Source organism: Chionomys nivalis, chromosome 5 (genome assembly GCF_950005125.1).
Source record: "Chionomys nivalis chromosome 5, mChiNiv1.1, whole genome shotgun sequence".
NCBI lineage: Eukaryota > Metazoa > Chordata > Mammalia > Rodentia > Cricetidae > Chionomys > Chionomys nivalis.
The window spans coordinates 91,075,589-91,093,347 of NC_080090.1; the positions used below are offsets into that span (position 1 = coordinate 91,075,589).

The window sequence follows — 17,759 nt, forward strand, 5'->3', positions numbered from 1 at the left end:
CAATCCCATTTAGATGTGAATTTTATAGCTGTATTAGTTTCACATTTCTCTTTATAAAACAAAGTTTGCTTTGCTGAAAAACTACTGAGAACTGCTGCTGTCCTTGGTTGTCTACCAGACCTTGAAGACAAGACCTTACAACATATACTTTAGACCTGGGACTGGGAGAAATTGAGTTGGAACTGATTTGGAAACCTCGTCCCTGAGGACGAGCTCACATACTATCAAAAAGTGCTATGTAAGCTGCCAAGGAAGAAAAGCAATCAATAATAGCCTTATCCACCTGTACCCCTACAAATCACAACAATGACAGCCTTGAAAAATATCGCTAATGCTGCAAGAGCAGCACTTTTGTCTTGTGGATAGCAGAAATTATCTAATTAGACTTAACAATGCCCACTCAGTAGGAGGGAGTTCATGCCTGGTGCAGTGAACCTAGCCAACTATCTGTGTCTGGAGAGGTTAGAGACCCTATGAAGAACCCATGACTATCATTTTACTAAACTAATATCATTTCTAGCTATACTCTGTTTAGAAATGGTTAAAATGTAGAGAGTAAGTAACCATGGAGTGACCATCCCAAATTGAAACATTTTCCTCCCTACATCTTAGGTTTAAAGAAAATCATTGAAGAGAGTGAGTGGAAAGATTGTAAGAAGAACCAGAGGACCAGAACATTGTCTTGATAGCACGTTTAGATATTACACACTTCTTTTTCTTTACTTTTTTTGACATAGGGTCTCATGATGTAGCTATGGTTGGTCTGGAACTCTGTATGTAGATCAGACTGGCTTTGAATTCAGAGAGATCCATCTGCCTCTGTCTCCTGAGAGCTGGCATTAAAGGAAAGTGCCATCATAACCAGTATAAATTTCTTTTAAGTTAACCTGACCTAGTTTAGTTGCAGTGAGGAAAAAAAATAAAATGCATTGGAAACAATCTTGTATAAAGAAATGATCTGTCACATACTTAGTTCTAAGCAGCCTATAAAACCAAAATCCTCACTACAATAACTCAATAAAAAGGCTACAGGAAGGCTGCTGTATTTTAATAGCAGGGTATTTCCTTACTATGTGTAAAATCATTGATTGGATTAAAAATGGCTGTTTAAAGGAAAGGCAAATACAAAACAAATTAACCTGCAGAAACAATAAAAACAAAACAACAACAACAACAAAAAATGAACAAAGAACTTAAATATACTATGAAAATGAACATCCATGGGAAAGTGTTGTGTGATTCTTTCCCAGCAGGGAGATGGGAACAAATGCCTACTTTCCCTAGATACCCAGGAAGACACAGACAGACCAAAGAAATGAGTCCACCCAAATCTAGCTTAGTGAACCCCAGGAGTTTACTGGATGACTAGAAGTGATTTTGTACCACTGAAGACTCCACTGAAGCATGGGTGACAACTCATGAAAACCATATCACTGGAACTCCCTGGGAAGGACCACAGGCAGTTACTATCTCCTTGGAGAGGCTCCTCCCTTAGCACATCACTATAACATCAGGGAGGCCTTTGTAAGTCTTCTTAGTTTTAGAAGCTTGGTAAGTTTCCTCAGTGTATAAGCTTCCTTCCTCCCATTAAGAGGGAATGCTTCAATTCAGACAAAAAAGCTAAACAACAGGGGAGGGAGAAAATTCACAGGATATAAGATCAATATGCTCAAATTCTTTTTATCATGGAAGATAAAAAAGTAAAATTTAAAAACAGTCCCATTATTCAATGCAATGACCATCAAAATCCCAGCAAAATTTTTCAAAGACCTCGGAAGAATGGTACTCAACTTCATATGGAAAAGCAAAAAATCCAGGATAACCAAAACAATCCTGTACAATAAAAGAACTTCTGGAGGCATCACAATCCCTGACTTCGAATTCTACTACAGAGCTACAGTACTGAAAACAGCCTGGTATCTTATTGGCATAGGAACAGACAGGAGGACCAATGGAACAGAATAGAAGACCGGGATATTGATCTACACATCTTCAAACACATGATTTTTGACAAAGAAGCAAAAGAAATATCAAATGGGAAAAAAAAAAGCATATTGGGCTGGAGAGATGGCTCAGAGGTTAAGAGCATTGCCTGCTCTTCCAAAGGTCCTGAGTTCAATTCCCAGCACCAAATGGTGGCTCACAACCACCTGTAATGGGGTCTGTGTAGGCATACACACAGACAGAATATTGTATACATAATGAATAAATAAATAAAAAAAGAAAAAAAGCATATTTAACAAGTGGTGCTGGCATTAACTGGACATCAACATGCAGAAGAATGAAAATAGACCTGTATCTATCACCATGCACAAAACTCAAATCTAAATGGATCAAAGACCTCAATGTAAAGCCAGTCACACTGGACCTTATAGAAGAGAAAGAGGGAAGTATACTTGAACGCATTGGCACACGGAACACCTTCCTAAATATAACCCTAGCAGCACAGACACTGAGAGAAACAATCAATAAATGGGACCTTCTGAAACTGAAAATCTTCTGTAAAGCAAAGGACACAGTCAACAAGACAAAACGACAGTCTATAGAATGGGAAAATATCTTCACTAACACCATATCAGACAGGTCTGATCTCCAAAATATACAAAGAACTCAAGAAATTGGACACCAAAAGATCACATAATCCAATTAAATAAAATGGAGTACTGACCTAAACAGTGAACTCTCAACAGAGGAATCTAAAATGGCTGAAAGACACTTGAGGAAATGCTCAACATCCTTAGTCAATCAGAGAAAATGCAAATCAAAACAACTCTGAGATTCCATCTTACACCTATAAAAATGGCCAAGATCAAAAACACTGATGACAACTTATGCTGGAGAGGTTGTGGGAAAAAGGGAACACTTCTGCATTGCTGGTGGGAATGCAAGCTGGTACAGCCCCTTTGGATGTCAGTGTGGCGATTTCTCAGAAAATTAGGAAACAACCTTCCTCAAGACCCAGTAATACCACTTTTGCGTATATAACCAAAGGATGCTCAATCGTGTCACAAGGACATGTGCTCAACTATGTTCATAGTAGATTTGTTTGTCATAGCCAGAACCTGGAAATAAACTAAATGCCCCTTGATCAAAGAATGGAGAAGAAAAATGTGGTACATTTACACAATGGAGTACTACACAGCAGAAAAAATTGATACCTTGAATTCTGCAGGCAAATGGATGGAGCTAGAAAACATCATTTTGAGTGAGGTAACCCAGACCCAGAAAGACAATTATCACATGTACTCACTCATAGGTGGTTTTTAAGCATAAAGCAAAGAAAGCCAGGCTACAAACCACAATCCCAGAGAACTTAGATAACAATGAGGACACTAAGAGAGACTTTCTTAGATCTGATTTACATGGGAATTAGAAAGCAGAAAAAGACAAGATCTCCTGAGTAAATTGGAAGCATGGGGACCTTGGGGGAGGAAGAGAGAGGCCGGGAGGGGAGCACAGAAAAATGTAGAGCTCAATAAATATCAATAAAAAAATGTATTTAAAAAGTCCCATTTATAGAAGCAACTAAAACATTAAATGTTTCAAGTATTCTTAATAAAATGTGGAATATCTATCTAATGAAAAGGGCAAAATAGCTAGGCATAGTGGTGCACACTTTTACTCCCAGCACTCGGGAGGCAGAGAAAGGCAGATCTCTTAAGTTCGAGGTCAGCCTGGTCTACAGAGAAAGGTCCAGGATAGCCAGCGCTACACAGAGAGAAACCCTATCTCCAATTCACTGCTGCCCTCCCCACCGCAAAAAATACTGAGAAAAATTAAGATAGAAGTGACAAATTTTTTTTCCTAAACTGAAAAGTTGATACTATGATGCTACTTCTATTCAACCTGGTGTATTCTTGAAATGCTGTCATATATACTTTCCAGTCCTTTTACACTGTGTTGGCTAGTTTTATGCCAACTTGACAAAGGCTGGAGTCATCTGAAAAGAGGAAACCTCAATTGAGAAAAATGCTGCTATAACATCCAGCTGTAGGGCCTTTTCTTAATTAGTAATTGATGGAAAAAAGGTCCAGCACATTATGGGTGGTGCCCTGGGCAAAGAATCCTAGCTTCTGTATGAAAGCAGGCAGAGCAGGCCATGATGAACAAGCCAGTTAACAGCATCCCTTCATGATCTCTGCATCAACTCTTGCCTCAAGGTTCTTACCTTGATTTGAATTCCTGTTCTGATTTCTTTAAATGATGAATTTGTGATGTGGAATAAATAAATAAACTCATTCCTGCCCAACTTGCTTTTGGTCATGCTTTACTACAATAGTAACCCGAAATAACACACACTTATTATGTTTTCCTAAGATAATTAAACAAAACAAAACACACTTACCAGAGTCAGAGGGAAATTCAAAGAACACATACCTTTTTATTTTTATTTATTTATTTCTGTTTTTTCGAGCCTGGCCTGGAACTAGCTCTTGTACACCAGGCTGGACTCGAACTCACAGAGATCCATCTGCCTCTGCCTGCTGAGTGTTGGGATTAAAGATGTGTGCCACCACCACCAGGCAAGGACACATATTTTAAGTCACCTAACTAAATTGTAGTTACCTGTCATGTGGCTGCTCCCCAGGTACTTGACAATCTACAGAGGTAACAAGGGCTCTTTACTTATACTATCTCATAAATTGTTCCTAAGTTAGAGGAGAGAGAGAGAGAGAGCATGCAAAAGCAACGCACCTGCGGTGAGGGCTGAGGAACATACCCCTGCTGCTGGAGCACAGGCTGGCTGACAGGATGTCCAGAGGCAGAGAAACTGGCAGTGGGGACTGACTGCCCAGGAGGCAGGGAAGGAGGGGGAGGTGGTGGAGGAGGCGGGGGAGGATGTGGGGGTGCTGTCGTAACAATGTAACCAGACTGTTGTGGAGACTGAAGAACGACAGTAGACTGGAACATGGTGGCATGAGGGTCAGAACCATCAGCTGATGGCTGGCGGGCAAGACTCATGTGGCTGAACTGAGAGCCAAGGTTATCCTGTTGAAAAGAAGTTAGCCATCAGTAGTCTTTCATTCATGGATCACATTTATCTATGAAAAGTGCTATACACACACACACACACACACACACACACACACATTATTTCATTTGAGTATCTCATGTAGCCTAGACTAGCCTCAAACTCACGTAGCTGAAGATGACTTGAATTTCTGGTCCTCCTGTCTCTACTTCTTGAGTGAGGGGATTACAGGTGTAAACCACAATGTCTGATTTGTGCTGTGCTTATGAATGAACCCAAGACTCTGTCCAAGGCAAGTACTTCACCAAACTAAGCTATATCTCCCAGGCCCTATACTTTATACATTAATAAGCAAGCTGTAGCAGTGTATGTATGGACATCATACGTATGTAAAATAGGTAAGATATGAGAGAACAGGTTCAAGAAAATGAGAATTCCAATGCAGGAGGGGGAAGGTATGCAATAATGCTATCATTACATATTATTTAGAAAATATGCCGGGCGGTGGTGGCGCACGCCTTTAATCCCAGCACTCGGGAGGCAGAGGCAGGTGGATCTCTGTGAGTTCGAGACCAGCCTGGTCTACAAGAGCTAGTTCCAGGACAGGCTCCAAAACCACAGAGAAACCTGTCTCGAAAAACAAAAAAAAAAACAAAAAAAAACAAACAAAAAAAGGAAAATATACTTAATGGAAATCATAGAATGACGAAAAGATTAGGGTGCCTCTTCAGTAAAAAAAAAAAAAAAAAAAAAAAAACTACATTTATTTAATGAACTTCAAATGCTGACTTTGGTTCAGAAGTAAAACTGGACACTTTTATATTATATAATCAATATATAATCTGAAAGGAGTTATTTTTAAATAACTCTTTCTAAAAAGCAGGGTTCAGGTTCTATGCCTTTCTTATGTCCAACCAGTCATTCCTTTTCTTTAATAACTTCTGTTCTTAGTGTTTCTCAGTCTGTCATGTAAGTTAAAAGAGCAGAATAATATAAATCAAAGTGTCCTGTTTCTGGATCATTGGTGAGCAACTAGTGGTATCCAGCCAAGGCAGGGTTTAAAATTTATGGGTCGTATGACATACATAGTTCCTAACTTGACAGCGTAAGTATTAGTTCTTCTTGGTCCCTCAAATGACAGTATAGAGGAAAATGGAATGTAACAGCATATGAAATGGTTTCTAAACATTAAAATACCTAAGAGTTCTAAATTACAAAGTAATACGGCTAAATATTTTTACAAGAGGTAGTGTATATACATACTATTGTCAAGAGTCACTCACAAAAAGTATTATTTCTTTTGTGTAGACAGAAAGTTATTTGAGAAAATCATTCAGAGATGAATCTGGTAAATAAGGCTGCCCAGTTCAAAAGGAATGCACCCTCCACAGAGCAATTTCCAAAAAGCACTGAGAATGGTTTTTCAGCTATAGTTTATAATCCGATTTGAAGCACAGTTTCAATATGGAACAATTAATGGAAGCAACATAGACTATCCCTAGTAAAAGCAAGCAAGCCATCAGGAAGTTCACTTTAAAGAAAGCAATTTTGTTTAAATGTAAAAGCTACTTCATGTATGGAGTTATGAAAAGGGACACAATGTTTCAGGGTGACAGCCTGAGCTATTACAGAGGCTTACAGTTAGAATTCAGCACACACTTTTGATTAAGGGTATAATTTTAGAGTCAGAAATCGTCAAGTGATAATAAAATCAGACAGAGTTCTCTGTAGTACAGGCTACAATTCATCTAAATTAACTGGTTCTGACCAGCACTGGAAAAAGAATACTTAATATGAACAAGAGGAAAGCTGCCTGTCCTGGCTAGCTTTATGTCAACTCAACATATACAGAGTCATTTGGGAAGACGGACCGGGAGGCAAGTCTGTGGTGAAAGATGTTGGAAAGCCCACTCCATAGTGGGTGGTGCCACCACTGGGCAGGTGGTCTTGGGTTGTATAACACATCAGGCTGAGCAAGCTATGAGGAGCAAGCCAGTGAGTAGCACCCCTTCATGGCCTCTGCTTCAGTTCTGGCCTATAGGTTCATGCCTTGAGTTCACGCTCCAACTTCCCACAGAGATAGCGTGGCCTGAGAGTTGTAAAATGAAATAAACCCTTTCCTCACCAAGTTGCTCTTAGCCATAATGTTTTCATTAGAGCAACAGAAACCCCATGACAGTGCATTCCAGGACTACATAGATTCAAAACTGGCATCAGTAAAGAAAAGCAACTATAATATCTAAGAATATTTTTAGTTCAGAACACTCATCTTGAAACTTATCCTTTAGAAAAATCAGGACTATTATCCTTTAAACAGGCACTATGATAGCTGATATACTCACTGTCTTATTAAAAGGAATAAGTTATTATTAATATGGATTAGAAAACACCTTTGTTACTTATGCACCTGCCTGTAAAAAAAAAAAGAGCATATCACACTGATCACAATCTGAAGCATTCATTACACACTGTAACAACGAGGTGAAAAGAGATACAGTACCACGGAGTACTGCTGGGTGGGTGAGACTGGCAGGAGCGGGGATGGGTAGGGGGCTGGAGAGCACTGAGCAGGCTGAGAAGAGGACTGCAGAGGACCAACAGGCTAGGAATAACAGGTGGGCAAACAGTTAATGTCAGAAGAAAATGTTACAAGAATTGCATAGCATGGAAATGTACACTTTGGGGCAACAGCTTTAACACTTATAAAGTCATTAAAAAATACAAGAGAATCAACAAGAAAAACAGTACCCAAAGAAGAACTCTACACAGCAAGAACATACCTAGGCTCAAGTTGATGTCATAATGAGAATAATAACTTTTATGTCATAAATGTAATTATGTGCATATTAATAGAAACTGGTAATTAGCCATTTCAAATCTTAATATCAGAGTTATGACAATAAAAACAAAACTTCTTACTATTATTTCTGATTTTTTATGAAGGGGCTGTCCTATGTTTATGCTGCTCTATACTACTAAATTATAAACAAAAACCTTATAAATCTACATAGTATTTGTACCAACTCTTCTATTTCATAAAACATGTTTAAATTCTCAGAGACAATGTTCCTAAAATTTAAGTGTTTTGTGAGAAAAGCTGTTGAGAATAATCCCTCAGGGACTGGAGGGCTGTGTCAGTGCTTCAGAACATGTCCCCAGGGCCCACATGCTGGCTCATAACTATCTGTTACTCTAGTTCTAGGGGATCTGATGTCCTTTTGACCTCCACAAGCAACACACACTCACATAGTACGTACACATATATACAGGCAATTTAAACACACATACACATAAGATAAATAAATCTTAATAACCACATCAGGATGAAACATATCTACATACACACAAACAAACATCTTTTATGAAGGAAAAAATAAAACCTTTCTTTGTGGGTAAGTGCATTTTAATTAAAAGAATTCATGGTAGGACATGAGAAATTACATATCAGAAATCTTTAGCCAAATATTCTTCTGTTTCAGGAAAAAAAAGCTTTCCAAAGGTATAAGAAACTTGGTGATTATCTACTGTAATCTACTTTATAAATGAAAAAAAAAATCACAGTAAGATAAAGTGACTTTTACTATGCCAGATAAGCAAGCAGAAGAACAACAGAGGGGACGGGAGAGATGGCTCAGCAGTTGAGAACACTGGCTGTTCTTCCAGAGGTCCTGAGTTCAATTCCCAGCAACCACATGGTGGCTCACAACCATCAGTAATGATATCTGATGCCCTCTTCTGGTCGGCAGGCAGAACACTGCACACAATAAAAAAATAAACAAACAAACAAACAAACAAACAAATAAATAAAATCTTAAAAAAAGAAGAACAACAACAACACAGGTAATTCTTTTTTTTTTTTTTTTTTTTTTTAAAGTTTTTCGAAACAGGGTTTCTCTGTGGTTTTGGAGCCTGTCCTGGAACTAGCTCTTGTAGACCAGGCTGGTCTCGAACTCACAGAGATCCACCTGCCTCTGCCTCCCAAGTGCTGGGATTAAAGGCATGCGCCACCACCGCCCGGCAACACAGGTAATTCTTATGTGATTAAAAACTCATTTGATTAAAGTATGTATTTACAAATGAATCCTGCACTGGAAAAAGTTCCCCAAAAGAATAATCTTAAAATGCAAGTAACAGTGAAACTGTCCAGGGAATAAACAAAGAAAACCATTTGTAAAAACTAAGATTTACAGTGATCACAGACTTTTTTTTAACCACAAAATTAACAGAATAATCTAAAAGTATAGAAGGTTTAGATCAGCTTAGAGTCAATAAAAGAAAAAAGGGTGTAGAAGAACAGCAGGAAAGAAGTAAAGCCGGGTGATCTGCAGAACTGCTAGTGGGCCATGAATCACTAGCCGAGGAAGCTGAAGCACACTAGCGAGGTGTGACTGCTGGAAATCCTAAGTCCTACCACTGGCTACTTGATGCACTAACTCAAATAAACAGTAAGACATGATCTTTCTTCAGTCAGTCAGTCTGACCAACTCAAGTGTCAGATGAACAAAAACTTAGATCTGCTGGAGAATAGAAGGAATCTGAGATGAGAACCTATGGTTTAAGTGAATGTATCCAAGAGTGCTACATGGTAGAGAAAACTGTAAATTAGAAGAGTGGTTGAAAAAGTAAAACCCTGAGGCCACACTGACAAGGAAAAGTCTTTGCATTTCCTTTTCCTACTTGAACTGTGGCTACGAAATAACATCCATGTAGTGGCTGGTTTTATGCTATATGTTCAGAAAATAGAAGGGGCTATATTTGGAATTCCCACATTTAGTGCGTTTGGTTATGTGAGATTGTACAAATCATTTATCTCAGAATATGTGAAAGATAGAAACTGGGTATCATTTAGTTAATGATTTTTTGTTTCTTTGAGGATCTAACAGCAACACTTTCAAAAAATGTCCAAGTTAAATCAATCAGAATGTTGGATATTTACCTCAACACCTGAAATTTAGCTCTTTCATGAATCTGTTTCCAAACTACTCTCTATTCCTTCATCCAGGATGTCATCATAACTACATGTGACAAAGCTATTTCTACACTTGATCATAACCTCAAGTCTGAGGATTGGTAGGCAAAATTATACCTAAGAGATAATAATTTGAGACAATAATCTATAACAAGGAAATCTTTGAAATCTCAAAAGCTGTACTAATCTTATTTCCATCAAATTAAGTAAAAGTGGCAGTCAGTCCTATAAAACTCCTGGTAAAACACATAGCAGTGTAAAGACAATAAAAGCAAATACAAGAGATGGTCCAAGAGGCAAAAGTATTTGCTGACAAGCCTGAAAACCTGAGTTCTGATAGAAGGAAAGAATCAACTGTTCTTTCTAAGCTGTTCTTTGATCAAGTAAATGCATGATGTGGAACAAACATAAACACACACATGCCCAAACATGCACATGCACGTGTGCACACACACATACAGTGTGTATTCATTTAATTCATTTAATAAAAAAAAGAACTGACTCTCAGAATACCCACCCACCCCACTTCACCCTTGCAATAGAATACTCTGCATGGCTTGAGCAACCTAGTGCAGTTTCTTCTGCTGAATCTATTCAATCTTAATAGCGCACTTTACTCACTAGGTCAAAGAGCAATCTGTAGTTATTCTGCCTTGTCTACTTCTTGCTGTAAAACAGGGATAAATTACTTACTAGTTAAGCTCATGAGATAAAATGACTCATGATAATTTTTCTAATATATTATCAGTATTTATTAGTTGAAAGTGTTTAATTTTACCATTTTCTTCCTGTGCCTACTGAATGTGATGTCATAGGGGCATAATATTAAAGCTGTAAGAGATACTTACTTGGCTATCTCAGTCATTAGCCCTACATGTGCAAAGGCAGATGAACTTAGCATTACATAATCATGGATTTGTGCACCTGTGAGAAAATGTGACTGGCTGCTGGCTGTTGAGGTGGTGGGGGTGGCAGAGGTGGCTGTGGAGGACCAGGCACTTGGGTTCGAACTGGCTGTTGAGTCATAGGAGGATTGTACACAACTGGACTTCCATCTGGATTTATGAAAGGCTGACCTGAAAAGGTGAAAAAAGAGAAAAAAGCCAATATACAGCAGGGTTTGAAAATAAAACTGTCACTGCTGATTTATAAAACACATCCATAAATTCCTTATGCACAAACCACAACTCCCAGGTCCTTAAGCCAAAAGTTTTTCTTAGCTTGGCAAGTATCTTGATTTGAAAAGAAGCTATTAACAATCTTTATTTTTTTTTTGTTGTTAGTATAAATATTCAAATGTTACTAGTTTGTGGGACAGGGTGTTGTTTCAGACCCCACTGAGCTCACTGGATAATCAAAATATGTTTCTGAAGGACTGGGAGATGGCTTAGCAGTTAAAGAGCATTGACTGCCCTTCCTGGGGACCCAAGTTTGGTTCCCATCAGCCACATGGCAACTCACAACCATCTATAACTCTAGTTCCAGGGGATCTGATGCCCTCTTCTGGTTTCTGCAGACATGACACTCATAAGGTGCATAAACATATACTCCAACAAAACATATAAAATAAAAATAATCTTGAAAGAAATATTTTCTAAAAAGTTTGAGTTTCGAATATCATTCTGCTCCAGGTATTCAGTTACTATAAACAAAGGAGAAGGGTCAGCAACATTCAAAAGACCCAGCACTCCCACCCTTGGCTAGCCTTACCATGGTCATTAGGGTTTGTGTGCATTTCAGTTCAAAAGAAAAACACCCGATTCTAAGATATCAGGAAACCATTCAAAAATTTTCAAGGGGATGGGAAATAATCAAGGTTGTTGTCTACATTGAATATATTCAACTTAAAAAAATAGGTTGAAAATGTAGATAACTGACAGCTTAAAACATGTAATTATGAAATCAGTTTAATAGCAATAGATTATGCATAGCAAAACATTATATAACAACCTTATCTATACATACTTCAATTTCCCTGCTGTAAATGGGGTTTTTCGCTACCTAAAGGGGCATTAAAAAGGTCATCAATGAAGAATTTAAAGTACGAATATGTGATTGATGGGAACTGAACCTAGGTCCTCAGAAAGAGAAGCCAGAGCTTTCAAATGACTGAGTCACCTCTACGGCCCTCAGAAGATATTTTGATTATAATGAGCTCAGTAGGGTCTGGCGCAATACCCTATCAAACTGGATATGGTCTAAAGTAAAAGTCCAATAAAATTATTATTAGCTTATGTCAAGGACTAAAAACATATATTGTCAATATTAAATTATAACAACTCCCTTTTATAAAAACAAATGTCTTTATTTCTTATGTAGAAAGCAATTACCATATTTTCAAGAACATTATATATTTTTTATTTACTTATGTCTTCATAAAGAACATATTATTGGCTACAGAATAAAAATGCTATATCACATAAAGCTCTCTCAAAGGTAACTGACTCATTTCAATGGCATGAATTGTTTAATTATAGTCAGGCTATTTATCTAGTTTATACATAGATGTCAAATAGGAAGAATTATTTCAATATGATTAAAACTTATAACATTTTACAGCCTAAACACCTCTATTAAAGTGGTCAAGACAATGACACTTATTTATCAAAATTAAAAAGCTAACATATATACTTTAAAATAATTCATTTTAAAAGGTACTCTAATTTACAGATATTTCCTGCTATGTCAACTGAAATAAACTCTCTCTCTGGATACCCACCTGTCTGTGGGTTGATCAGAATACTGCCAGGTGGTATGCCAGTTGCTTCCAAGGGAAGCAAAAGGAAGCTAGTGCTAGGAGATGCACCTTGACCACTGAGGCCACCATCAAAGGAAAGAGAACTGTGAGTGCTGGCTGCTGGGTAGATGACAGGTGCGCCATGAGAAGGTTGGCTAAGAGCTGAACCTGGGAGAGGCTGCTGGGAGTGAGAAAGAGAGCCTGTAGAGGACCCTACGCTACCTGAAGACTCAGATCCTAGAGGGAGAATAATGAAAAACATGGAATTAAAAAAAAAAAAAAACTTTTAATAGGAAAGTACAGGTTTAAAACCTAATAGTACAATTCATATTCTACAACATGCACTTACAACATAACAGCAATAGCTATTATGATTTACTGACCAGTGGTTCTTGTTTATCCTCCTAAATGTTTAGCGCAACAAGTAGCGCCACAGAAACTGTCAGGAAGTCATAGCCAAATCATGCAATTACCGAGTTTACAGTAACACAAGTCACAGACAGCCAACAAAGTGTACTACTGACACTTTCAAAAGGACACGTTTTATATATATTTTACCTTTTAACACTTAAGAATATACAGATTACAATTTCCCCAGGAAAAAGAATTTAGCACAGTCAAATGCCCCAAACCTCACGTATCAGAACCCCTTATCTATAAGAACACAGAAAGATTAAGAATGGTATGGGAAACAATATAAATAATAAATTATCTACTGAAAGAAGCAACGCTGTTTCATTATAGAATTTCATCTTGAAAATCAGCATCCTCCTATAATAAAAACTCAACCACCTTTCTCTTTTAACTAGTGACATAAATAGTATGAAAAGCATCCCAAGTATTTATTTATGTTAGGACCACCTTAAAATTTATTTCTTACTTTATTTAAAACTTTAATTTTAGCTACTTTCAAGCCTACAGTCTATTTCACAGGGACAAGGTTGAAACTGTTATTGACATTTAAAGCATAATAAATGAGGTGGACAAGGAGACAACGAAATATACAGACTCAGACAGTACTTGTAGTTTAGTTAGGTTGTTACTAAGGGCTGACTCTGGGGTGAAGGTTCTAATGGATGTAATGAATAATTACGATACACTATACAGACTGCCTTCTGAAGAAAGCTTTTACTACAAGTCATATAAAAATGACATGTCAACTTTACCACTTTGCTTTCTTTCTTTTTCTCTTTTTACGAGACAGGGTTTCTCTGTGTAGCCCTGGTTGTCCTGGAATTCAGAGATCAACCTGCCTCTGCCTCCAGAGTGCTGGGATTGAAGGTGTGCACTACTGTGTGTGTGTGTGTGGGGGGGAATGACACACTATCACTTTTACCTATTAAAGGATTAAAACATACATTGTCTCTTAAAATAAGATAGCACAAGTTATTTTTAGTTTTTCCTTATTTGTGTGTGTGTGTGTGTGTGTGTAACATGTGGAGCTCAGAAAACAACTTTCGAGAATTAGTTCTACTAGGGTATCTAAACTCAGGCCATCAGATTTGTACAGAAAGTATACTGACTGACTGGGAAACCTCAGTGGTCCCAAGTTATTAAAATGTTTTAATTTAGGCCAGGCATGGGGGTATACATCTTTAATCCCAGCACCCAGAAGGCAGAAGCTTGAATTTTGCACTCTCTAAATGACTTCCTCACAACAGAGATTTATTTTCCTTCATTTATGACCAAATTGCAGTATACACAGATAAGTATACAAATTTCAAAAACATTCAAAAAATTTATTGTCTTTAGCAATGTTAACATATCCACTAAGACGTTTTCAATAGATTTATATTTTAAGGTGAGAACTGAAATTCACAAATATTAGCAATTTAAAGCATATACTATATTAAAATTTTTTGCTGCCTTAATATACCTTCCAAAAGTAGCTGCCCAAAACTAACTGTATGTTTAACCTAATCTAAACAGGTTAGGGAGAAATGGCCATTTCTGTCTTCTATCTTTATTTTGAGATAAAAATAAATAAATAATAAATAAATAAATATCTACAAAAGTTCTAAAAGACACAATAAATTCTGTACAAGAGAAAAGTACAAAGCAGTCAAAAGAATCAACAGATTATTTAAATTTCTATTTATAATAGTTGTATGTATATTATTTTCCTTTGGTTTTAAAGTTCCTCAAAAATTTCTCAGCAATCTTATTCATTTGTTATAGGTAAGTCATGAAGAGTGCAATCAACATTTGGCAGTATGAGAAACACCTAATGTCAAACAATCCTAGGTGAGAAGCCATGCAAAGAAGAATTTCCAGTCCCCTCCTCTACGCAAGAAATCAATCCCTGAACTATGAGATTAAGTTTATAGAGCAACAGCCAAGGTGCTTTACTTCAGTTTGTAATTTTTATCTCCAGGACCAAATGAATCCTAAAGTCGCTGTGGTCATCACTCCTTCTGTGCTTTGTAGGTAACTAAGCTAGAGGTAACATTTCATTGGGGGATAATCAGCATCATGTGATGAGAAGCTAAGACTTTAGGCAAAGTAACATTTGACTGTACAGTTCTCGGTAGATACTTATACCCAAAGTAACATTTTGACTGTACAGTTCTCGGTAGATACTTATACCTGTTTTTGAAAGCCTGCCTATGCTTCTGCTGCTTCCAGAACTATCACCTCTTGTCAGGACCGAGATTCCACTAAAGCTGCTGGCTTTGGTTACAGCAGGTTTCAGGTTCCGGAAGGAGCTGTCTGAATCTGTGCTGCTCCAGGGTCGTGGCTCTGAGTATTTCAACTCATTTTCAGTGCTGCTCTGATGGCTATTGGTTGATCTCCCTGAAGCATCTTTATTAACTCTGTAATTTAGAAATAAAACATTGAAAAGCTAGTAGGGGGAAAAAGAAAAAATATGCAACTTTTTTACCACTGACTGGAAAACATTCCAATACCTAAATATCTGGCGCCTCTGCTGGGTACCACTAGTGTCCTCATCTTGGATTCTGTTGGCATTTTAATAAGACACGCAAATTGTTATTAGCTTCCATTAGATAACAACCAGAATAGATATTAAAGATTTCCTTACCTTTTGTCAATAATATAGTTTTCTTGGGAACACAGGGACTGGAAAGAAAGAAAGGCATAAAGTTTTTCAAATACATGGTCTTTTGTATACTAATAGTAACAACAAAAATCATATACAGTAACTTAAGAGTATACCCAAGGGCGGAAGAGATGGCTTAGCAGCTAAAGACTAGGCTTACAACTAGAAATATAAGAGTATACCTCCAAAAAGATCCAATGAACGATAATGGAATTTATCATGGCTTGGAGATATGATGATTATTTTTAATAGATACCTATCTTAGAAGTCATTTATTGTCAAAATGGATTTGAAATTTAAATAAATCTTCTTAATGGGGGTGGATTCAAGTTTCACTTATCATATATTTAAAGTCTACAGATTCTCTCTTATTCACAAATATTTGATTAGCAGTAATCAAAAGCTAACAGAGGGCATGGGAAAAATGGTTCCAAAAGTAAAGACACCTGATGCCAAGCCAGAAGGCCTGAGTCCAAGCCACATGGTAAAAGAACTAACTTATGACCTTAGTTATGACTTAGCTGTCTTCTGACCTTTCTCATGCACGTGTATACACATACAAATAATAAATGTAAAAAGCAAAGGCTAATTAATTCACTGTAACACAGTGGCCATTTCTATTTGTGGAAGTAGTTAACACACAGCAAATAGGGATAAAGCAGAGAATAAGCAGTCAAATTCCTCCAGTGTTGTCACTCTAAGTCACTTCTGTTTGCATTATTGCGACAGTCTTCTAAATTTGCCCTACTCATTCACTTTATAGATCAGGAGCCAAAGCAAGCTCTCTAAAATGTAATTCTTCCATCTCTCATGGCTCCTTGGTACAAGGATCAGGAACAACAGGCCAACCACCTGTTTCAACGAATAAAGATTGAATGGAACACAACCATGACTATGTACTATGGTGGCTGTCACATCAGAGTCAGTTTTGAGCAGATATACATGTGTGACTCAAGATGCCTAAAATATCGATCACATGGCCTTTTACAGAAAAACAAAACAAAAACAAAAACCCACACCTGAAGTTCAGCTACCATAGCAAAGGTTTAGGGCCAAGTTCCTGAAATATATTCCAGTCTAAAGCTTCCTTATTTATGCTGCCTGCCAGGCTATGTTCTAGCTACTCTAAATCATTCGATTCTTCCTGTGAGCCTCTGCAAACACTGATTTCCTACTTGAACTTTGGGCTCTCAGAAGCTTACTTTCCTATCCCCTCCCCAGTTCAACTTTGTAGTACTTCTCTGTCTACTGTGACTCTATTACATTTTTACGTGTCTCCGTGATTCACACACTGTATTACCTGTCAACCTGTCAACAGCAGTATGCCATCGAGCTTATAAAATACTGAAAATCACACATTTTAACTAAGAGCTAAAGAAAAAAAAAATAAATAAATAAATAAAATACTGAAAATCATTAATCTAATATAGATGTTGAGTTCAGCAGATCTGGATTAAAATTCCTACTCAGCCATTAACTAGGTATATTTATTTTGGCTACTTTGCATAGCTTTCTGTTGCCTTGGTTTCCTTATTTAAGTATTTATTAAGATTAAGGCCACTACAAACAATGCAAGATTTATAGTTACTGATGTTGTAAAAACCTCATTTGTTATAAGCTTTAAAAAAGTTATAAAAATAGCAACTCATTCCCATCCTCTATTGAGTCCTGTGGTCCACCTGTTTTCAATATTGGTAAAACTTCATAGTATTGTTCCAATGTACTATATCAAATTAAGAGGAACAATATGCTTATTTCAAAAACACGACCTGATATGATATGGTTAAAAATAATATGATCAATAGCTTGCGGGGGGGGGGCTAGAATGTTGTTAGATAAAGTCCTAAGGGTAAGTTAGCACATACATCTTGGGAAAATATCCGATCTCTAGCTCTCTGGTATTCTTCTTCTCTTTCTTCTATAGATTTGCTTCTTCTGTCATCTCTTAAACGTATTCTCATCTAAAGAGGCAAAAATGATTATTAGAAAAATGAACTGTTGATATAATTAAAGCTCGCACTTA

General features: G+C 37.2%; 1 protein-coding gene across 7 annotated transcripts in view; it reads right to left on the reverse strand.

Annotated features, from left to right (window-relative positions):
- The window catches only part of R3hdm1 (R3H domain containing 1), a 136,165-nt gene that overhangs the window by 49,202 nt on the left and 69,204 nt on the right, over positions 1-17,759 (reverse strand). For 3 of the 7 annotated variants that reach the window (XM_057770269.1, XM_057770265.1, XM_057770266.1), the window contains 8 exons: positions 17,602-17,697; positions 15,719-15,756; positions 15,585-15,635; positions 15,265-15,491; positions 12,661-12,915; positions 10,866-11,017; positions 7,473-7,574; positions 4,696-4,989 (listed from right to left, as the gene is read on the reverse strand). In XM_057770269.1, the coding sequence (XP_057626252.1) occupies positions 4,696-4,989; positions 7,473-7,574; positions 10,866-11,017; positions 12,661-12,915; positions 15,265-15,491; positions 15,585-15,635; positions 15,719-15,756; positions 17,602-17,697 (1,215 nt within the window). The remainder of the gene's footprint in view (positions 1-4,695; positions 4,990-7,472; positions 7,575-10,865; positions 11,018-12,660; positions 12,916-15,264; positions 15,492-15,584; positions 15,636-15,718; positions 15,757-17,601; positions 17,698-17,759) is intronic. The other 4 variants (XM_057770267.1, XM_057770270.1, XM_057770268.1 and 1 more) reach the window with 4 other exon arrangements.